General features: G+C 44.5%; 1 protein-coding gene across 1 annotated transcript in view; it reads left to right on the forward strand.

Moving 5' to 3' along the window:
* Fras1 (Fraser extracellular matrix complex subunit 1) overlaps positions 1 to 23,771 on the forward strand; it is a 401,691-nt gene that overhangs the window by 243,801 nt on the left and 134,119 nt on the right. Inside the window, exons 21-28 of the mRNA XM_051170886.1 lie at positions 6,327 to 6,479; positions 7,066 to 7,212; positions 10,927 to 11,073; positions 13,668 to 13,808; positions 14,433 to 14,573; positions 16,136 to 16,276; positions 18,927 to 19,197; positions 22,908 to 22,992. Of these exons, the coding sequence (XP_051026843.1) occupies positions 6,327 to 6,479; positions 7,066 to 7,212; positions 10,927 to 11,073; positions 13,668 to 13,808; positions 14,433 to 14,573; positions 16,136 to 16,276; positions 18,927 to 19,197; positions 22,908 to 22,992 (1,226 nt within the window). The remainder of the gene's footprint in view (positions 1 to 6,326; positions 6,480 to 7,065; positions 7,213 to 10,926; positions 11,074 to 13,667; positions 13,809 to 14,432; positions 14,574 to 16,135; positions 16,277 to 18,926; positions 19,198 to 22,907; positions 22,993 to 23,771) is intronic.

A 23,771-nucleotide genomic window follows, 5' to 3' on the forward strand; every position in this document is an offset into this window, starting at 1 on the left:
TCACCCTTATTCAGTTCTCTTGTCTTTGTAAGTAATGTGGCTTTCTCTCCCTGCCCCTTTCCTGAAAATGTCCTTATCTTTGAGCTAATTTGGCTCCTGTTACTTAGGGCCAAGGCCCCCAATACTTATCCTATAGCCTTGTGTATCTTCTGTCATTATTATCACTCTATACCCACTGTATCTTCTCCTGTTTCTCAGTCTGTCATCTCCATCACCCCATCTCACAGAACACACTTTAGACAGCCCTCCTTAAGGCAAGAGGCTGGACCCACTTCTGCTCAGCCTCTTACTTGTTCCCTGGGAGGAGAATGTGCTACAAAGTGATTGGTCCTGCTACTCCAGAGTAGGATGCTTCTCTAGGCTGGGGTAGGAAAATGGCAAGGATACGGATTGTACTGATGGAGGGTGGCCAGGGTTTGTTCATCCTAATGCACATTTGTGACTTGGTTGATGGTCTTTTTCCCTCATATTTTATTTTTCACCTATGCCTTGGGCTTACAAATTGGGTATCTTTGACAGTGAGATTTTGCTGAGTTCCCAGGGAGAGCTGTGACATCATGCCGCCTATTCAGCGGGGGTGGCTGCAAACAGTAAGGAAAGAACAGGTGGGTAAATGTTACACATTATTGTTTCCTTGTACACATTGGCTCCTTGGCCATAATCATATACGCAAAGTCGTGTAACCCACTGTGCTGGATACTGTAGCCACTTATATGTTTTTGTTCTTTGAAAATTATTTTTTTCAAATGTTTAACTTCATCTACAAGTATAAAATAAGGCAAAATATGGTAAGACAAGTTTTTTTTTTTTTTTTTTTACCAGCCTGCCTAACCAGGGTTGTGTGTGTGTGTGTGTGTGTGTGTGTCTGTCTGTCTGTCTGTCTGTCTGTCTGTCTGTGTGAGTTCAGGTATATTAAGATATATATCTTAAATACACACACATATTATACATTCACATATTTGTAGTGCTGGCAAAGTTACGACCAAAAGAGACTCAACTGTCTCTTAGAAACACAAAGTGGCATAAGCTTTCTAGAAAGAACTTTGTGATGTCTACTAAGAATTGTGCATTGTTTTTTGCGCCTGCCATGGTAAAGGTGTATGTTCATCTGGGTTGGGCATGTGTGAACCCTGGAATTAAATGCTTTCATCTCAGTTTTCTCACTTTCAAGGGAACAGAGCAGGATGATGAGACAGGAGAGATTTGCACTGTGGCAGTTGAGACAACACCTAATGCATGTACTGAGGCCACAAATACAAGCTCTAACCATATTATTAGTTGTACTTTCTCATGTTACCCTTTAAAAATCATCAGAAGTGCAGATAAAGATTTATGCCCGAAGCTTTGTATTATAGCCTTAAGTAGAAAAGTGGGCACAAATGTCCACTCCACAATAAAAATGGCCATTTCTGTTTGTTAGTTGACTTAAAGCTGTGATATTATGTAGTCCTTAAAAAACAGTGTTGACAAAACGCCTCTAATGGCATGTGGAAATGATGACGGGGCTGAGCGGGAAGTGCTGTGTGTCTACATTTCATATAATCTCATCTGTGTAAAAAAAAAATCTACACACGAAAGGCTCTGCAGAAAAAGCACAGAAGAAAATAAAATGTCAACATTCGTAGCAATGAAGTCTGAGAGGCATTCCTAAGGTGGTATGTTTTTTTATTATATTTTGAAAAACTATTTTTTTTAATATCTTATTCCACAAACTGCTTTCCTGTCAGAGAAATAAAATCCTCGAATCCCTTTAGAGCACTGTTGAGCCTCTCTTCTATGGACAGCCTTAAGCCAGCTTGCAGGTGGTACCCAGTGGGACTGGCCACTTGTAGCCTGCCATCCTGAGCTCTGTGTCTGCCCTAGGGGACTATAGGTCTCTGAATGTAAGTCACAACAATTCCTATCGATCCTTGGGCTCTTGTTGCTCTGGTTACTGGCTTCCTTGCTGTATCATCAGTCATTCTGAGATCTCCCAAGGAATTCTTTCCAAAAAAGATTTTGACTTCAAGTTTCTGGGGGCCAGGGGGAGGGACGCTATTTCCTAGATTTTAGAAATTTATTATTATTTTTTTTTCCCTTGGTTTAATAAAAATCAGTCAACCGACTGTGATTCACAGCAGGGTTCCACCGCATATGTATTTAAGTGGTGTTTTGTTGGGGCCAGGGTATGACAAGAGTGGGAAGGGAGGCTTGGATGAAGGGCCTAATACAGGAAGTCCCTCAGATGGGGTTTGGAAATGAATTTATTCATAGGATCGCGTATTCGATGGGCTCCTTGAACAATAGAATAAATAAAGGCAGTGAACAAAAAGAGTCAGAAAGTGCAACTTTTCAAACGACAGTAGTTATAATCTCCTGTGTAGGCAGAGCTGTGATCTAACTTGGATGAATGTGCCACTCTGGGCAACTCATGGTTGACTTTTATATTTTCAGATGTCATTTATTGATTTCTTCTTTGCCTCTGGATAGTCACACTATCATGCCATGTGATATGTCATGAATTGATGGATGCCTTCTTATGATGGCTTTAACAGGGAGCTATGGAAGGACGCAGTGGCCCTGAGTGATTGCAGCCAGCACTCTGGAGCCCTTTCCACTGGCTTCTGGTATCTGTAAGCACAAAGCCAGCCATGTTTGGTTTGAGGCTTCCGCAGACTTGGTTGGGGGCTTGAAGTTATTGAAGGCTGTATCAGTTACTTTCCACTTTGCTGTAATCAAATGCACGAAAGAAGCAAACTAAGAGAGGAAAGATTTGTTTTGGCCTGTACCTTATCACAATACTGACCTCGTAGCCGAGAAAGGCATGGTAAAGGAAAGCTCTGTGGGGGAAGATCTGGCAGCAAATCTGAGTTATCAGACAGCATTCTGTCTGTAAGCAGGAGACGGGCCTATGAGTGCTGGCGTGCAGCTAGCTTACCCCTTTTAGTTCAGCTCATGGGCATGGTGCCACCACATTCAGGACGAGTCTTCCCTCTGCATTTAAACCTTTCTAGAAACAACCCCTAGGCAGCAGTTCTCAACTTCAGGCTTGTAACCCCTTTGGGAGGGTTGAATGACCCTTTCACAGGGATCGCCCAAAAAGCATTGGAAAGCACAGATATTAACATTACACTTCATAACAGTAGAAAAATTACAGTTACGAAGGAGCAACGAAATAATTTTATGGCTGGGGGGTCACCACAGTATGAGGAGCTGTATTAAAGGGTCTTAGCATCAGGAAGGTTGAGGACCATTGCCCTAGACAATTCCAGAGACATGGCTCTCGGTCTCAAGTTGACAGTCAAGGTTAGCGGTCACAAGGATTATGATGACTTCCTAAGGGCACCTGTCAGTTGGAGGCATAGCAGGGGGAACCAGCCAACGTAAGCAGCGGGATGAACTGTGCTTGGAGGAGAGGCGCTGCTTCAAGGAGTAAGGCTGGTCCCAAGGGTTGCACGTGCGGGATTTCTCAAAGGACAAGAAGGAAGCCAGTCAATCTTGTCATTTAGAGTCCTCCAGAGACCCTTTCAAGACAAATAGTTCTGGAGGCTGAAACAGAATACATCGAGGAAAGGAAGGAAGCAGGTGATGTGTTAGTTTTTTTTCCCCCCTCTGACTACATCTCTGACAAAGGAGCAAGTCAAGGAAAGAAGGCTTTTATTTTGGCTTGCAGTTCTAAGGGATACCATTCATTATGGTGGAGGAAACACCACCATAATAGGTAGTAGGAGAGGGTAGCAGCTTGTTCACATTAGGGTAACCAGCAGGCAGATAAAATGAGGCTAGAAGCCAGACTAGACTGTAACCTCAGGGCCTACTCCCCCCAAACCCAAGAAACCACTTCCTCTAGATAGGCCCTCCTTCCTGAAGGTTCTACAACCTTCCAAAGTGGCCTCACTCAACTGAGTTTTCAAATACATGAGCCTGTGGGGGGCCATTTTACAACCGAGGCTGGAACAGGAAAAGGCAGTAGGGAAAAACAGGGAACCAAGATGTTTGTACAGAAACCCCCTGAGAGCTGGAGGTAGTGTGTGTGTGTGTGTGTGTGTGTGTGTGTGTGTGTGTGTGTGTGTGTGTGTGTGTGTGTGTAGGAGTTGGGCCAAGGATAGACTTAAAGGGGTTGGGGAGAATGCTGACAACAGACAGGATCCATTATGTCAGTGAAGGATCCCATGAGGTGGAAAATGAGATAAAAATGAGTAAAGATGGATGTTCACAGATGAAAGAAGCAAGTAGAGGGCATGATGTGTGGGAGCTAAGTGACGTCGGCCAGAATGCTTGGTGGGCATAGTTTTGTAGTTTCTTGGAAAGAGTAGAGAGGGTTTCAGGGAGGCTGCTGAAAAAGCAGAAAGGACTGTTCATAGCCCAGCCCCAGCTGGATGATATAACAGATACACAGTTTTGTTTTTCTTCAGGCATACAGCTCACCGAGATCCCCAGCATCAGAGAAATACATAAATACCTAGCCATTACATGCTCAGGCTTCTCCAGAGCTCTGCCTACTTCCTCCTCAAAGTGTCACGATGATGCTCATTCTCCTCCGTGTCTCTGGTTGAGAACACTTCAGTCAGCTGCAGCTATTCTCCCAAGTGAACCCCTGCCAATCTTGTCCATGCATGCACAAACCTGGGGCACTCTGTGCACGCTTGCCTCAAGGAGGGTGAGCTCATGGCATCCTAGCCAACGAGGCCTTTGTTGAGGAGTGAACGCCTGCTGGCCTTCTCTCCTTGCGGAACATTTCCTGCATCTCCTCTATTTTCTGGAGCATTTCCACTTCTTTAGACACAGCTCTAAGGTTACGCATCTGCGTGAGGGAGGCAAAGGGTAAGAACAAAGTGCCCGGCATTCTGCAAGTCGTTCTCAGCAATGGGGTTCACGGAACACCCTCCTTCTCATATTTCCCGTAGTGCACTCACCATTTCCTTCATGGTGCACTGAAGAGCTGTAATAAGGATACGTTTGGCTCATAGACATCATGTGTTGTTTCTAATATTGGCAGAAGGCTGCCTGCTATTTGAAACTCCCAAGTTCGAGAAAGGTCAGAGTCCTTGGTTTGTGTGATGGTAGAAGACCCAGCGTTCATTGACTTAACTTCCGGAGTGGTGGCCGTAGTGGGTTTCTAGGACTTTGGTCTCTTGCTGATGGAATGAGATGCACTTCCTGTCCTGAGACTATTTGCAGTCGGTCAACAGTTAAAGCCACACCTAACGTGTCTCCAAAGGTGCAGGGACCAGATCTGTTTTATCAGAGATTATGAATTTAATCTATGTAGATGACATGGGCTTTTTTTCCCCTTTCTTTTTCTTTCTTTCTTTATTTTTTTAAGAGCAAATGTGTCCCAGATCACTGTCTTGACCTATAATGACAAGAGACGAAACAGACATCTGAGCCCTGGTAAGGTAGGAACAGGTGCCTACAGGTGCTCAGAGTCATGGAAAGGCCCTAAACCCAACCTCCTTCCTCCCTGTCACACACCTCAACTGTTCATTTTGGTGGGTGACTCGGGATCCCTGAGTTTCCTGGGCCGTGGAGATGAAGGCTGGTGAATGAGGCTTCGAGGGTAATTACCACTTGAAGGCAGAGCGGGGGAAGTGTTAGCCCACAATGGAAGCTGAACCCAATCAAGCTCTTTATTAAAGGATGACTACCATATGAGTGAGAACAAGAGGGTTGCGTGCTGCATGAGAGAATTTGTTTTATGGCTTTAATCACAGCTGGTATGACAGAGCTGTTGAGAACCATCTATCAGGTCATGAAAATGATTTTTTCCCCCACTCACAGCCCTTTGTTATAACTTTATCTTCAGTTAAAGTCTAAAAGGTGCAAGCAACTCGATCCAATTACCTACTGACTTCACGCTCCTCCCCATTCCAAAGGCGGACTGGGGAGCCCTGGCTCTTGAGCGCACACAGAGGAGTCCTGTGGCAGGTGCTTGAGCCTGCGCTGTAATGGGGGCACACAGGCCTCGAGGGCTCTTGCTCCTGAGGGAGAAGTTACACGTACTGGTCTTGCCATTCCTGTTGGTCCGATGGTTCTCTTTACCACGTCAAGTTTCTGTCACACAAAGCCCAAGTACTGGAAGGTCGTGCAATTGGAAAGAAATGAAAACTCAATTGCTGTTGCTGAGCCGAGCATTTACTACAGCCATTTACTAAAAAACCTCAAGCCCATGATTTGTCCACGTCCCCAGCTTCTACTTTACTAGGGTGCTGCCGCCTCTGGGCTCCTCTCCGGATGGCTGGACTGCAGCTGTGGTAACGGAACCCCTCTGCTCTACCCTGTGTTGTACCGATTAGACTTTGGCTCATGAGCATCATTGGTGCTTGTTTCTCTTCTTCCCCCTCCAGACTGCCATCCTCTGTGCCAGCACTGTGTGGCCAATCTTCATGACACTGGTAGTGTCTGCCTGAAGTGCCAGCATGCCCGCCACCTGCTGCTTGGGGATCACTGTGTTCCAGATTGCCCTCCTGGATACTACACAGAAAAGGGCATGTGTAAAAGTGAGTAAGTGCTTGCCTTGGGTGGTTGCTGGTGGGGCTAAGTTCTTTTGACATCATAGAATCACTGGCATCTCAGAGAGAGAGGAGGCTAGAAGCATCCAGCAGGGCTACAGCCTGGCCCGGTGCCCTGTTTGGAGTCTTCATTTCCACACGTTGCTTTGGGAGTCGCCTTAGTCGCTTTCTCGCTCTGTGACAGAACACTTGGAGAAAGCAAGTTAAGGAAGGCAGAGTTTATTTTGTCCTTCAGTTGGAAGGTCCAGCCCTTCATGGCAGGAATGTCAAGGTGGCCCGAGCTTGAGACAGCTGGTTCCGCTATGTCCCGGTGGGCAAGCATAGACCAATGGGTACTGGTGCTCAGCTTGCATTCTTCTCTGCCGTCATTCCAGGGCCCTGGCTCATGTGCAGGCACTGCCTACAGTTAGGGCACATCGTCTGGCCTCAGTTAACCTGATCTAGCTCTGCCACAAACACACCCAGAGGTCTGACTCCTGGGTGAGTCTAGAGCACGGCCGGGTGGCAACCCTAAGCACCATAAGGAGAACATCTGGCTTCGTAGTTTTTACTTGTGTCTCTTTCCCTGCTGTAGGATGCCATTCCTCCTGTAGAAGCTGCCAGAGTGGAGGACCTTTCTCCTGCTCCACGTGTGATGCTGGTCTGGTTCTGACCCACACTGGTACCTGCAGCACCACCTGCTTCCCTGGGCATTACCTGGATGAGAACCAAGCTTGCCAGCGTAAGTGTAACGCACTGTCTCCTCTCCTGGCTCTCTGGGCCTTTGGAAGAAATGTAAAGTTCTTGCTTCTACCTTCACCTCCAGTAGCCTTTCTTTTCTGTGATAAAGAACACTGTTCTGCACAGGCCATCGGGGTACCATTAGCAGACTGTGGCTTAGATGGCAGCCCAGTGGAAGGCACTTGCCTTCCTCAGTAGCAGCTGTGTGAGCTTAGGTGAGTCACTTAACTCCTCCATTTCAGTTACCCGATCCAAAGTCAAAGGGTTAATCGATTTCATCTTTATAGTTATCTCAACAACCCAGTCCTTTGATCCTGGGCCGAGAAAGGATCCGTGATGCTGTTCACTCAGTGGTCTAAGCACCCCTGTGGATTTAATTTACCTTCTACGTTTATCTCCTGACACTGTCAGCATGCTAGGTTCCGCTTCTTCCCACAATGCTAGTAATTTTTTCTTGTACAAGAATTACATGTATAGATGTCATCTCAAATACATATGGTTACAATTAATTATACTGAATCAGACATACAGAGCTTGGATAAATGAGAGGAAGGAATGGTCTGGAAAACAGTTGGGACACCCCCGACAGATGAAGGCTAAAGCTGCTTGTGTTGTTTTAAATCACTAAAAGTCACTCAGTAAACTGTCATACCGAGGCTAGAGAGCTGGCTCTGCAGCAACGAACACCTGTTGCTCTTGCTGAGCACCCAGGTTGGGCTCCTAACCCACACATGGTGGCTTACAACCATCTCTTACTTCATTTCCGGGAGATTAGATGGCCAGTTTGGCCCTCCACAGGCACTGTACACATACAGTGTTTATACATAGATATAGGAAAGCACTGTATAAATAAAACCAATATAAATAAACCCTTAAGTATTAGTCATATCTTTGAAAACCACAGTGAACAAATATAGTGGTGATATTTCCATTTTATATTGTTGTAATTCTCATGTTGATGGCTTTATAGACTAATAGTTTTGGGGAGCTTGTAGAGTTGGGATGACTCTAGAAGTTTAAATGCTATTGTCACTTACCAGCATTATAGCCGTAAGCAAGTCAGTTCACCTTTGACTTTAGTGTCTTTCTATAGAGGGGGAATATCTTAGTTTGTTGTTGCTGGGGTTAAAAACACCTTGACAAAAGCAGCATAAGGGAGGAAGGGTTTATTTAGGCTTGTAATTCCAGAGGGACACAGTCCGCCATGAGGGAGAAGACTAGTAGCAAACATCCCAGTTGTGGCAGAAACAGAAGGCTGGCTGGTGTGCTTTGCATCCACAGCCAGGAAGCAGAGAATGAACAGGAAGTGGGGCTGGGCTGTAAAGAAGCATCAAGGGCCACCCTCAGAGATCCACTTCCTCCAGTGAGGCTCCACCGCTAAAGGTTCCACAAGCTTCGCCAGCAACTGCAAGCTGGCTACCAAACATCCAAGCACATAAGCCTATGGAAGTCACGTCTGTTTCAAACTGCGGTGGGGGATGTCACCGTAGCTACATCCTCATACTGTGGCACTTAGCACAGACCGAGCAGAGAGCGCGGTTTCTTTCACCATGGAGTAGTTACGGCTATCAAGCCCATCCAGAATGAAACGCTAAGCGTCCAACAAAAGATGCTTCTGTAGATACAGACAGGAAGAATGGTGTCACGGCTAGGTCAGTGAATTAGGTGTGAGCGTTTGCATTTGGGAGGAAGGTATATAAAACCCAGATTTTGCATCACCCATTGAAGTTCTGGAGAAAGAAACTTCTTTTGAACCAATGGGAAGATCCTCACATCTGATACAAAAACTCAGCATGATATACATCAGCCGTCCTCCAGCACAGGCACAGTCTATAGTGCAGCAAAGGCAGGAATGGATCTAGCGTTTCTATTCAAGAGCAAGAGTGTTTGCTGGGGAAAAAAAAAAAAAAAAAAAGCGACTTAGATTTATGAGGCTCTTTGCAGCCTCAGAATCACAGAAAGAGAAATCCAAAAGAACTAAACAGAACCCCTTCTAGGAAGAATGGTGACAGAAGCACACTGCATTGCAATACTTCTCCTTGGGAAAGCCCTTGCCTTGCTGCAGGGTGGCCCCTGCACGAACTGCTGTCCTCCTGTGTAAACAGAATTGCTTGGAGTGTTTCCATTGAATTAAGACTCTCTTAACTCTCATCTTTAAGTCTCATTCCTTTCTATAACTGACTAAAATAAGCCCCTAAATGGAGCTGAATTCCTATCACGTGACACACACAAAAAAGCATCATCAAGGCCCCTTTGTAGTGCTCATCGACATAGACAATTATAGAGTACCAGTTTTATTTTTTATTTTATTTTATTTTATTTTTTTTTGTTTTATTTTGTTTTTCAAGACAGGGTTTCTCTGTGTAGCCTTGGCTGTCAGAGACTCACTTTGTAGACCAGGCTGGGCTCGAACTCACAGTGATCCGCCTGCCTCTGCCTCCCTAGTGCTGGGAGGTATGTGCCACCAGGTCCAGCATAGAGTACCAGTTTTAGAAACTGTGCGGTAATAGGCCTTGTGAGGAATTGTACTGTGGGAAGCATCGATAAATATGTTACTAAAGAAAGTCAGGACTGTGGAACTTGGTTCTGTTTCAGAAGTATTTAGCAAGTGTGCTCTGTTAGCGCTGGAATTTAAGAGGAGCCAGATGAGTTAGGAACTTTGAGAAGTAAACTGCTCGGCACTTGACTCCTGGGGCTTTGGAGTTGGAGAAGAGCTTCAGGGGTACCTAAGCCAGCCTTGTACCCAAAGCAGGGCCAGGTGAGGGAAGGAAGCCAGTTCTGCTGTTGGGAGGATGGCTTGGGGTGCTCTTTCTGACTGGCTGTAGAATTTCTGTATGGAGAAATAAAGAGTAAGCTCCCCCTCCTCACTCATTCATGTATTTGTCTTCCGGAGTTTGTGAGGAACACATTTCCCTCCTAGACAGAGCTGGAGCCAGTGACCTGTTAAAGCAAAGGCACTTCTCAGACCGGAGTTGGGTCACATATTTAGAGAGTGTGTGAGTGCCACTGTATGAGAGTACCCCATAAGGGGGGATAATAGCCTTGGTTTGTTTCCAATTGTGGACATGATAAAAGCATAAAGTTTCTAGTGTTTTGTTGGAGAGGTTGAACATCTACAGTTCAGTCAACAACTATATCTGGGTGAAAGAAAAAAAGAGTCAGGATAGACTCCAAGGTTCCCAAGAGTAGAAGGAGCAATGATCACTATTACACTGGAGAGATGAAATCAGACCTGTTGGGGGCATCTCCCCAGAATGCCTCAATTACATGCCTGGCTACTAAGAATTACAACTGGGTAAGCCAATAAACCAGGCCACATCTAAGTCCAATGTCTTAAAATATAGCATTTCACAATCTCCACAATAAAGCTGTCACCTAAGGATAATATGTGTCTATATCATAAATGACAGGGGTTGATTTCTAAGTAATGTTCAAATAAAGCCATTCCTCTTAGAGGCAGTATGAATTCTGTTGCTGAAATCACAGAACAATTTGGATGTGGGGTTCTTGCCCTTGGATTTATATTCATCATTGGGAAAACGGATTACCTTCTTCTATTTTGGAAAATAAAACTAATATTTTTCTATGTCTGTTGCCCACAGAAAGGGCAAGTTGGAGCGGGGCTTTGTTCCAGTGCAGCATCTGCCTGACTTTGCTCAGTGCCTCTGTGTTTGTGGTTTAATCATCTGGTCATCTCCTTTTCTTCTCCACCCAGCATGCAACACGCATTGCAGAAGCTGTGATTCGCAGGGCAGCTGCACCTCCTGCCGAGATCCAAGCAAGGTCCTGCTCTTTGGGGAATGCCAGTATGAGAGCTGTGCCCCCCAGTACTACCTTGACATCTCCACCAAGACTTGCAGAGGTAAAGCTTTCTTCTGAACTGTGTGAGGATCCTTTTACTCAGGGATGCTCCTCTACTCTAGACACCCATCTTAGGAGAACGCTTTGGTCTGATGTTTTCCACATCCTGTGCGGATAGCAACAATGCTGTGTCCGTGCATTCATTTATTCGTGCTCTTATGCATCATTAGATAATTTATTTGAGCTCCTTCAAACTGCTCAGTTTTGTGTCTGGCACTGGTAAACAGACCAGAGCTGGCAGGTAGCAAACAAAACCTTTAGTTGTATTTGGTCATAGATGTACTTTGTTTGGCCCACTGACTATTCTGATGTGTCAAAGTTTTAATTATCTCCTTTCATACCAGAACACGTAATATGTAAGATTTGAGATTTTCAATTTCTTTTGAGTAAGTCTGAAATTTGGTAATAGTAGCTTTTTTATCATTATAGTATGACTGCAGCTTGGACTGTGTAGTTCTTGTCCCTGCTTCACCACGGTCGCCATTGTCCCCTCTGTTATATTAGGGATCCTCTGAGGATGCACGTTTTCCCCTCTATGCCTTGAGTGTTTTGCATCTGCAGCCCTGACTTGCTGGACTCAAAGCTTAATGAAGTCAAGAGTTACTTCTGAATTGTTTATCTTTTCTTAGCACACACAAATGGGTGAAAACACCAGGTTCGCCCAGGTTCCTGGTTCGCCGGTGGCTGGAATCCTTGTGGCAGAGTTCAGCACAGGGAAAAAAGCAGGGTTTGGTTGTTTGCCTTGCCTCCTCTTAGGTTAGCTCCCCTCTGTGTTTCCTTTCAACCCTCTGGTTCTGGCAGAGAAGGGCCAGCTCAGAGAAATGTCTAGTACACTCAGGAAGCTCTGGGCCTCCGCAAAATTACATACTTTCCATGCCAAGAGATCCTGCTTGGCTGTCAACTTAGGTGGTCTTCCATGTTCAGAACCACTGGAGCGTTTCCGTTCTTTTCTTTCTAACCAGAAGCTGTCACTTTGTGGTGAAGAACAAGATTTTCTCAGATCCTCCGGGCTGTAAATGATTTCATAACTGTGCTGGTTTTCAAGGCTCTCTTTTTAGTCATCTTCCCTCAGGACTGATTCAACCAAATAAATGAAGGAGATTAACGTTATAAGCCTTCAGGACACGTGTACCATCCTGTGTGCGTACCTGCCACCTAAAGACTTAGAAATATTGTGCGAAGGGAGAGAAAAGATGAGTCGTCATGAGTCGTCCCAGCTTTTTAGCTGGGTAGGAAAATGGGCTTGAGACAGCCATGAGGGGAAATATATTCTCTGAAAAAAACAGTTCCTCTACAAACCTCTATTGAGCTGTTGAGATATACTGGGCACTGTGCTTAATTAGTTATTGTGATTGAAGCCAGGGAATCATGCATCCTAAGGGCGTGCTGTTCCCTTGAGCTCCATCTCCGGCCTCTTTGCCAACTGTTTACACTCACTGTTTCATTTGTCTTTCTGGTGGCCTCAGCAAATGGGGTTCTAGTGTGTGTTTTATTCAGGACCTGAAGGTTTAAAGGAAGGTAGCCAGGAGAATGTGGAAGAAAAGCAGCAAAGTAGCAATGGAGTAGATTCTCCCAACTTCAAAACTCCCGTACTTCACCAGGCTAAACTTCCCATTGTCCAGGTCCACAAGAAGATGAGCTAGAACATTGCCTTTCAGACATGAGCTCTCCAATTGCACCAGTGTTTCCCGAGATATCAAAAGAAAAAATCAAAAACAAAACAAAACAAACAAACAAACAAAACCACCAGCTATGAACATCATCATGAACGGAACAACAAGACCACCGATATGAGCAGCGACATGCTTCCCTGTGCCCCAGACCCCAAGATGCCCAACTCAGTGCTGAGCCAGAGCCAGATGGGTATTTTTAACCATCTCCCTGGACCGTTGAGTCCCACATCCAGGGCTGGCCTTACTGCAGCACATGCTCCTTGAAGCCTACATGCCTTGCTCTTATGTTCTCCCCATGCAGTGAACTGTGTCCTTATAGGTGCATGCTGAACAGAGAAGTATTAAAACAAGCTGCTTCTGCCCTAAATGAAGTCTTCTGCCATCCAGCAATCCACTTTTTTCTGGAGAGTTCCTTCATCCATCGTTTGTTCTTTCTGCTATGCTGTCCCATTTGGGGGTTCCATAGGAAAAGCCATGAGTCCGGTGTCAGTGGAGGCAGCAGCATTCTTACTTCTGTCTCTTATATCTCTGTCCATGGTGAACGCTGAGTCTTTGCAGGTCAGGATTAGGTCTGTGGGGTAACTCTGCTCTCTAGGGGCGGTCTGGCGTGAAGAACTGGGGTGCCTGTGGAGTAAGGCCAAGTCAGTCTGGCTCTTCAGAAGCCCTGATGACAAGTAGGTTCTGCCTAGGCTTGGACTGCTCCTTGTACATGCCTGTATCTGACATAATTAGGAAATGCTAAACCTCAGAGAGGCACTTAAGCGACTACAAGCTGGAGCCTCATCACAGCCCGCTTATCTGCCGTCTCTTGTGTTGTCCTTGCTTTACCTCTCGCAGCCCCAGGCAGTGGCCTCCTGAATGGGTTGCTGGTGCTGATAGAAGAGAGTGAGGGAGTTGATCTAATGCAGACTTTTCTTTCTAGAGTGTGATTGGAGCTGCAATGCCTGTAGTGGGCCTCTTCGAACAGACTGCCTGCAGTGCATGGATGGCTACCTTCTCCAGGACGGTGTGTGCACAGAGCAGTGCTCCCCGGAGCACTACCGGGACGTGGGCTCCTGTAAGCGTAAGTGTCTGTCTCTGGTTTCTAAGGAGCCCATGGCAAGTTTTCCTTTTGGCTTTCTCGCTGGCCCTGATTTCCTTCCTCAGGGCTGTCTTTGTTACCAGTGATGATTTCCTTCTCCTTTGCCCGTGCCTTAGTAGAACACATGCTAAAATCTGATGTCAGAATGACAGCCATGGAGTTATATAGCCACACAAACATATACATATGAATTATTAATTTTGGACTTCTTTAAACATTTAGCAATCACGTTCTCCCAATGGGAAGCTTTGTATACCTGGGAGTTTGAACTAATGGAAAGACTGATAATTAATTGCAGTAAAAACAAATCTCTGCCAATCATTTTTGTGTTTGTCTAACATTTTCCATAATCTGATCCAAACTCCCCGGCATGAATTCAGGACAGTATCTTTACTTCTGGTATGTATGAAGAACCTGGAGGTTGGTAGAGGTCAAGTGGCTAGCCCCAAGTCTTACGCTGATAGTTGTAGCAGTCACCACCAGGTGCCAGGCTTCCTAGCTCCTCCTGGAGTATGTGTCCTGTTGTTGCCTGACCTTTGCCATAAGTTCCCAGAGCCTACTTGGAAAACTACACATGTTCTGATTGACTTGACTTTTGCCTTTCAGGCTGCGGCAGCCACTGTCTCCAGTGCCAAGGTCCCCACGAGTGCACACGTTGTGAAGAGCCATTTCTCCTCTTCCAAGCCCAGTGTGTCCAAGAATGTGGGAAAGGATACTTTGCTGATCATGCAACACACAGATGCACAGGTAATGTGGGTCTTTGCTGAGTGCTTTGGGAAGAACTCAGGGCAGCCAGCAAGTCACGTGGACTGATATTCAGGCACCCATGAGCATCTGGCGCAGAAGCAGAATAAAAGTCAGGGAGCCCAGCCTAAGTAATTGATAGCTTCCTATGTACACATGCCAAATGCTGGTTAAATAGGATACAGGAGGACAGCCCAATAATTCTCTTGTGCGAATCAATATTGTTCCTAAGGTCTTTGTGGAAACGAAGCCAACATTTTATGGGATGCAAAGCTTATATTGAATGGCTCTGAAGTACCCATTAAGAGTGGATCAGCCATATTGATATGGGCATAGAATGTTCAGCATGTAGATTAAATCACTCATGACCCCAATATTGATATTATATCCTTAAAGAATAGGATTTCAGCAATAATTTAGTGAGAGATACCAGCGCTTTCACTATTAAACAGAAGTTAAGCCCAAAGTCTTAACCTCCTTGTCTACAGGATCATCTGATAAAAAAAATTCCCTCTGCTCTCATTTCTATGGAAACCTGTTGCCAGGTGCGCCCACTAGAAGAAATACTTGATGTTGACTAGTGATGCCATTAAGAAACACGAGCAGCTTGAGTCTTTTCGCAGTGCTTTGGGAAGGACTCATTGGAGTTCTATATTTCTCCACATTGTTTTCCCTACAGCATTTCATTTAATATTCACAATGACTTGGTCAAACATGGTAGACGGTGGGAATCCTGTTTTGCAAGTGTAACAACAACAACAACAAAATAAACTTTGAAGAGTTAAGGCAACATATTCAGCTATAGATTTCTCATTTCAGTCCGAGGCCCTTTACACTGTACTACATAGCTTCACCATGATAAATCCCAGCTACGGAGGCAGAACAACTGGGCACGTAGCGCCCTGTCTCCCAGAGGTTGTTAGCTTGATCCAAAGAAGAGGCCCTGTGGTTCTTTCAATAGCTCGCTGTCCGGATGCGGTTAAGACTACTGTCCCTATTCTCACACTCAGGAGCCACAGCTATTACTGTAATAAATAAGAGGAAGAGTGAGGAGTGGTCTAGAACAGCTGAGCCCTCCAGTGTGCCTGGCACTTCAGACCGTAACACTTGCAATCCCCCAACTGTTGCCGTATTAGGCGCTGTTTCTACCCTTATTGTGGAGACGACATTGCGGACCAGATTGTAAAAGGTGCCTGTCCAGTGTCACAGCTGGCAAGAGGTAGAGAAGGAATGGTACCCCAAAAGGAGCCTGTGCTCTTACTCACCCTAAACACCACCTCTCACGAGTCTGTAGGCCGTTTAGAACATTCGTCCATGGACAGTGTTCTTTAGATGATATTGCATATGTTAAGTCGTAGTCCTCGCTACTCTGTTTCCTCCCGAGGGGGAGACCAGCTCCCAAAAACCATCGGCATGGAAACTGCCTTCTCTTTTGTTGAAGCAAGGCAGGCATTGATTGGTTGCTGGTACTTTAGCTCTTCCGGTTGCAGGACCTCTTACTTCCTGCCATGGTCCCACCAGGGGATGTGCTTGCCTGTGCTTTACTTGTGTCTTCTCCTTGGCAGCCTGCCCTCGGGGATGCTTGCGGTGCAGCCACAAAGATCGGTGTCACTTATGTGACCGGGGCTTCTTTCTCAAGAGTGGCCTCTGCCTGCCCACCTGTGTCCCTGGGTTCTCTGGCGACTCATCTAATGAAACCTGCGCTGGTAAGATCATCTCTGCTGGTAGTCTAGCGATGCTATCACAGTCATATCTCTGTGCAAATGATGGCTTTCCAGATATGGTTAACATCTGTTATATGAAACTCAGCATTCCTATTGTGTGGAACGTAGGCAACTAGGAAAGCCTAACTCCCAATTCCTTTGATCTTGGGATGAAAAAAATGAGTGAGCTGCACCTTAAAAGTCATAACTATCAGATAAGAACTTTGATATAAACTTAGGCATGTTCTTGAATTGCAGCCATGCTTATGAAAATTTATATTCATATTATGTGTCTAATGCATTGTTTATGTTCATCTAAATGTGTGTGGCTAACTCTGCTGAGGTACAGTGCTGCACCTTTTATACACAGAGTGGAAAGAAGTTCTAAGTGAGCACTGTGAGGCAATTGCTCCATTAAATGTACATGTTCAAAGTTGCTCAATTGGAAGGTGTCCTATTAGGAACTACCTCCCTCAACACAGAGCAGACATCAGACTTTTAAATGCAAAGTGAAATGAATTTTAATTTAGCCCAGTTTTGAACCCCATGAGGCTTTTGAGGGGGTTGTTTTGTTTTGTTTTTGGTAAATAAAGCTTGAGGGTTGCACCATGGCTCAGAGTTCCTTGGGTTTTGTTAAGCAAAACTTGAGGATTTTTATATTGTTTTTAGATTTGTTAACAGTGCCAGGGATTGAACCTGGGGCTTCATGCATGCAACGGGCATTTTTTTTTTCATGCCGACAGCCAAATACATAGTTTGTCTCCATATTTTTGATCTAAAGATATTAGAACTTTTTAAAAAGAAAACTACCACATCTCTGGCTTCCTTTATTGGGATCTTCCTGGTCACTGCAAGTGCCTGTGATCAGGCTATGACTCTTGGGATGTTTCCCTTTCCTTAGAATAATTTTATGTAGAAGTCACCTCCATGGAACTTGGCGTTCCCAAGTTGTCCTCTCTGTTCATTGTAGAGGTGACACTGCCAGACAAGAGCCTTGACAAAGTAGCTTGCAGGAGAAAGGAACACTTCTGCACAATTCCTGAAGACCGTAACTCACCAGATGTTTCATGTGCACAGAGATGAACAAAATTGATGACACTAAATCTGTAGTTCCCACGAACACTGAGTCTGAGCCATGCCCTGTGGGTTAGCTGCTACTCCTCTTAGCGTGGCGTCAGGCCTGCCCCTTTGCTCACGCCCATTGGCGTTACCTGAGGTGTCTGATTCGGAATACTCAGCAGTACAGCCCAGCTGTCCCTATTATCATCGAAGATCCCTATATGAGCTGTTAAGACATAGCGTACACAAAATTTCTATTCTTTAAGTTATATTAGCCAGTGATCTTTTTAAAGCACATTCACAAAGCCGCGTGGCAATTTCCGACACCTAATTCCAGAACGTTTTCATCAGCCTGAAAGGAAACTTCATAACCTTTAGCAGGCTCTGTTCATTTCCCTTTCACTCCTGCCTCTGGCGATCGCTAATTTACTTCCTGTCTTTGTAGATTTGTCTACTCTAGACATCTCACACTGACAGAACCACAAAGTGCACATCCTTTCATGTCTGGCCTCCATGTCTGGCTCTAACGTCCAGGTGCATCCATGTTCCAGCTTGCCTCAGACCAGCATTTCTTTTCCTTGTTATGAATGCTCTAACTACGTTTCATGGATACATCATATTCTTTTGATCTATTTACTTCTTCATCTTTGTGTTTGTTTTCAACACTGCATATTGAACCCATACATGCTAGGCAGGCACTCCGCAGCTGAGCCACACACCCATCTTTTGTTTATGTTTTTGCCAACTGTTTTTTGACTATTTTGAGTAGTGTCACTATGAACACCCATCGGCAAATCTTTGGTGTAGGCGTATTCTGGCACTGCTCCGTGGCATCTAGCACACTATTGTTGATTCACAGGGCAAAACTATATTTCATCTGAGGAACTGGCTAACTATATTTCCAATGGTTACACTATTTTACATACTTAACAACTGTGTGAAGACTCTAATTCCTTCATGTCTTGCCAACAATTATTATCATCTATCCTAACAGAGGGGAAGTGCCATATTGGTTTCCGTTCTGGTGACTAGTGTTGGATACTGTTTGTGTGCTTATTGGCCTTTTGTGTGCAGCTCTTCTTCAGAGAAAAGTTTATCAAATTCTTATGCATGTTTAGTTTGTCCTTCATTGTTGGGATATAAGAACCTGTTATATGTTCTGGGTACAAGTCTCTTTTTCCTTAGATTGATAATTTGCACACATTCTCCCCCATTCTAGAGGTTGACTTTTTATAGTGGTGTTTTGAAGTACAAATGTTTTTTATTTTAACGATACCAATTAATTTGTTTTTCTTTTGTACCTTATACTATTTTGCCATCCTCGAGAAATAATTTCTGGTTTATTTTTAAAAATTTATTTCTATATTGTCTTCCAACAAGTTAACAATTTAGCTCTTCCATCTGTGCTCTAGCTATCCTCTTGTTTATTCAGATGAGAATCGCTGAGGTAGAAGGATGCTCTTGGGATGTAGGATAGCTTAAACTTCCTTTGTGTGCATCTGAGTTGACATAAGAAGCTATTTCTTTTCAATAAAAACACGCAATCCAATTAGTGGCTTGACAAGTCTGACCTTCAGGTTCCTACATTTTCTAGACAAAATGTATACTCCAAGTCTTCATGTGAATGGCTCCTTGACCCTTGGAATTGGTTCAATGAAGCCACTGGACTTTTCTCTCCTGAACATCCAACACCAGGATGGCAGTGTGGAAGATCTGCTGTTCCACGTCGTAAGCACACCCACCAATGGCCAGCTGCTGCTCTCCAGAAACGGGAAAGAGGTCCAGCTGGAAAAGGCTGGCCGTTTTAGCTGGAAAGATGTGAATGAGAAGAAAGTGCGCTTTGTGCACAGCAGAGAGAAACTCAGGTGAGCCAGCCCTGCTTTTAGCCTGGTGCCTCCCTTGATCCTTTCTCAGCCCAGCCACCCCTCCCCCCAGCCTCTTTCTTTAATAGCCATCCTTTCCCACTGGGAAAGATCGATACTCCACAAACGCTTTCAACTGCCTGTCATCCTTTGCCTGTAATTGCTTTGAGAGTACGCTTCTGTTTGAGGCATTTCCATTTTATCACATAATTATGGGTAATTCTCTGATGTGACAGGAAAATTCGGAGTATAATTATCCAGGTTTTGGGGCCCCCCCCCAAAGAAACAAAACGTGTTAACGCTGCTAGAGTTGCTTCCTCCACGTGAGGGCAACACTAGGGGGCAATGGGCGGGTAGAGGATGGGAGGCTGCTTGTCCAGGTATCCTTTGGCCCCTAGAATTTGGGAAGAAATCTTAGAGCCACACTTAACTTCTTATTATCCACTTTATGAGATTAATTGTGGCTAATTTTTAAAGCATGATCCAATTTTTCTCTGGTGCTACACACACCTCTGGCTGTCTTCCCTACCCCAGACCATGTGTGCTTCGAGAATGCACTTGAAAGTTAAGAAGAACTCAAGCAAATACGTTATAATTAGCAGGGTAAATCTACTAAGCAGAAACCACAGAATGTACCCCAAAGACTAGCCTCTCCCATTCTCTGTCACCCTGTGCAGCTTTGTTAGCCCAGATAACTCACCATAGACTGAAGCCTATGAAGCACTGATACAGACACGTATGAACGTTTTCCATTGTCAACACTAAACATTGGTGTTTCGCCTACTGTTTTTAGTGACTGGTTGAGAGTTAGGCTAAAATATACATAGGAAGAAAAAAAATGATGGCAGTTTTTCTGTTATAGTCCAGAGCTGTTGATTTCTGTAATCTACAGAGAGCATATCCAGAGTGAGGACAACTGACAGTTACTGAGTGCTCACGTCAAGCCAAGCATTCATTATGTTAAGCACTTCACGTGAGCTGTGCAAATTATGTTCCCAGTCTACAGCCTTGAGAATATGAGTAATGCATACAGAGCTGGCACTCCCAGCCAGCGCTCTCTGACTCCCTAGACCATGCCTTTAGCCACGATTATTTCTGCCCCCCTAATATTCTAACAATAACAAGCGCATGCCAGTCCTTGAGGGATGAAGATTACTGAGGAGCAAGCACACAGTGCTGTGGAGTGTTTCCTTCCACCCGGGCACTCCCCCACAGCCTTCTCCATCACCCGTGCTTATATTCTGGTTGAAAGCAGAGTTAAGTATAGTTCTTAAGTATCTGCATCTAACATCCCCCACATAGTCACAGAAGTATGTGCACACATATGTACCACACTCACAAAGCTATACAGGCTCCGAGTCTGCAGCCATGTGCCTTGAAATCACCTGTGGAAAAGTGCAAAGTTCCATAGACAACCAAATTCTGCAAGAATTTAGCTTTTTCCACACATCACCCAATTTCTTGCAGAATTAACTTTCTGCCCTGAACTGGATAAAGCTCAGCAGTTAAGTAATTCTTGTGGATCTCTTTCTTGGTGAACATTCCATTTAATACTGCATTTTCTTTATCTAAAAAAAAAAAAATCAAACAAATGAAATGACAAAAATAGCAAAACGAGATTGGGAGAGGCACATAAAAACATAAAATTATTTGCCTCTCAATGAAACAAAAGTGAGTCAATCTGAACTACACATGAGTGGTTTATTTATATCTTTTCATGAAAGCACTGACCATGATTAAGGTAAGAATGATTAAGAATTGAGTTTCTTTGGGCTTAGAATACTTTTGTGTAGCAAAAGCCAATCTGTAAATGTTGCCAGAGCAACTGTGGTAAATTGAGAGGCTGACACTCTTAGTGGAATTTCAGCTACCACAATTCCTTTTCCTCCTTTGTTCATGGTGTTGACTCTTTAAGTTGCATTTTCTTGAAGCTTAGAGGTGGGACTGGGGTGGGGCAGGACGGAAATGGTGCAGGAAATAAAGGGAGGAAGAACTTGGAAAAGAGCAAGAATGTCTCTAATGATTGGTAGAGAGAGCTAGAATTCCCATTCAGTGAACTCCTCTTTAAAGTGTCTGCTTCTGTGAACAGAAACGAATGTATACAGTGCTGTTATTGCAGCCATAGTCAAGATAGAAAACAGTTCTATCAACCCTCCTTTAAAAAAAGAAGTTACTTCCCTCATTGCAGTCTCTGTCATCTGTGATCTGGTTTTGTACCTCTGTGTGTCCACCCTCTCTCTGAAATGTCTAGAGCCACTTACATATTCCAGGTGTGAGAAGTTAGTTCCAAGAATACCTTTGAAAGAGCCTTTAAAGCAGTCGGCCCCAAATCTATCAGAATCTAGAACCACTTATAATGCGTTGATCACAGATTTTGCCAGTCGGCAGTGACCAGTTGTTTTGTGGTTGAAGACAAACAATTCTGCTGCCCTCCCCAGCAGGATCTGAAGCTATTAGGTGTCTGTGGTAGGAAGTCAGTCCACAGCAGAGTGAGCCTTCAGTGGGTTTCTTTGGTGACAAGTAGTGGAAATCAGTTTTGACTGAGCAAAAGAGTAAGACTGTCCAAAATAGTAAGACTGCCACAGAGGAGGCTCATACCTCAGTGACATGAAGAGTAATGGCTCCATGGTTAAGTCCAGGGGCTAGAAGTAGGAAACGGAGATAGGACACAGTTCTTGTTCCGTAGGTGTCATTCATCTGTCCTACAGGTGGGCTTGCTGCACGTGCTCATCAGCATCCCTTAGCTGTATTCACAGGAAATGGATGTAAGGAGAGGGTGTAGGGGGGGCAGTGTAAGAAATGGTATCATGCATCCCAGCATTTCACACATTGTTAGGGCCCACTCACAGGCATTTAGAAGGGTAGGGAGGGAATTGCTGGGCATAGGGTGGCAATGGAAGCTGGTTGAGCTATAGGATTCCTTTGTGTTTTCAGTTTAATTACTGTTTAACCTGTGTTGGCCTGGCAAGTAATTCTTCTAGTGTGTGTGTGTGTGTGTGTGTGTGTGTGTGTGTGTGTGTGTGTGTTTATCTTTAAAAACTATGGAACAAAACAGTTTTTGTTGTTGTTGTTGTTGTTTTATTGACACAGGGTCTCTCTGTGTTGCCCTGAGTGTCTGGGAACTTGGTGGCTGGCCTTGAACTCAGAGGTCTACCTGCCTCTGCCTCACTAATGCTGGCATTAAAGGCGTGCCAGTAAGTCCAATTCCAGTTGTGTTATTTTTATGTTACAGTGAGATCTTAGAACACAAAGTGTTTCCAAATTTTTATTATTTCTCTGTATGTGAAAGAGAGATAAAGGATGGGAGTGGGGTGTGTGTGTGTGTGTGTGTGTGTGTGTGTGTGTGTGTGTGTGTGTGTGTGTGTGAGATTTTAGATTCATGTATGTCTTGGCATACACGTGGAGGTTAGAGGATGACTTTCAAGGTCAATTCTCTCTCCTTCTACCATGAGAGTTGAGGATCTAATACTATCAGCCTTACACAACACATGCCCTTACCCCCTAAGCCACCCAGCCAGCCTCCTGAGCACTATTTTTTTTTTAACTAGTTTCATCTTTGGTACATTCTATTTACAATGCAGATATTATATTCCTTTAATGATTTGGTCTAAAATTTTGCATGACTACAGCTTGGGGATATTTTCAGTCTTTTCCTTTGTAAAAGCTAATGTGGTGACCATGTTCTCTCATTTCTTCCCTGGGAACTCCCTCAGGAAAGGCTACTTTTCCTTGAAAATTAGCGACCAGCAGTTCTTCTCCGAGCCACAACTGATCAACATACAAGCGTTTTCAACACAGGTAATAAATGTGCCCAACAATGCACAAGTCTACATGTCCTCCTGTCCTCTAGAACGAGTCCAGAGTTCCTGAAACTTCCACAAGAATGACTGAGTTGAGTTGATCTTCTTGTGGTTTTACCATGAAATGCTGTTTGGTTACATGTTAGATCTTTGGATAATAGCATTGACAATAATAATTTCTCCTGTATCTCTGCCCTGTGTGTATTTCACATGATATGCAGTTGAGTTGCGTGCCAAACCTGTAAAATAGTACCCTCGGCTTACAGATGAGAGGACTAAGGGACCCCATACTAGATAGTTTTTCTGCAGTAACCTAACTATTAATAGTCAAGGCTTGTGTCTGGAAAGCCAGCTTCACGGTCTGTGGTTTAGACCCTTGCCCGTTGGCACCTTGCTGCACTAAACTTGACACTAGGCTTGCAGAGTAACTTAGAAGTGCTCCTGTTGTCAGCGTTTTCCTTGTTCTTTGGTAGTCTCTTTTCTTCCCACAGTCCCCTTGCAGAGATCTAATAGTTACAGTACTTAGAGAGCCCTATTAGGAGTCTGCTTAAATGAAGTGTCATTGTGGTCATGAGCCAAACAGAGACCTGAGGAAATCATTGCAGATGCCAGGAAATTCAAGAAAATAGCCCTTCACATTCCTGTCTCCCCACTTCCCTGAGAAGTTGTACTTACAGGCCCAGAATCTTTACAGAGGTAGAAGCTCTAAGTGCTGGGCCAAGGGGAGTGAACAAGTGAAATGTGCAAAAAGAATAAGAGCGTTCACACACACACACA

The sequence above is a fragment of the Acomys russatus genome, chromosome 28, assembly GCF_903995435.1.
Source record: "Acomys russatus chromosome 28, mAcoRus1.1, whole genome shotgun sequence".
In the NCBI taxonomy this organism is placed as follows: domain Eukaryota; kingdom Metazoa; phylum Chordata; class Mammalia; order Rodentia; family Muridae; genus Acomys; species Acomys russatus.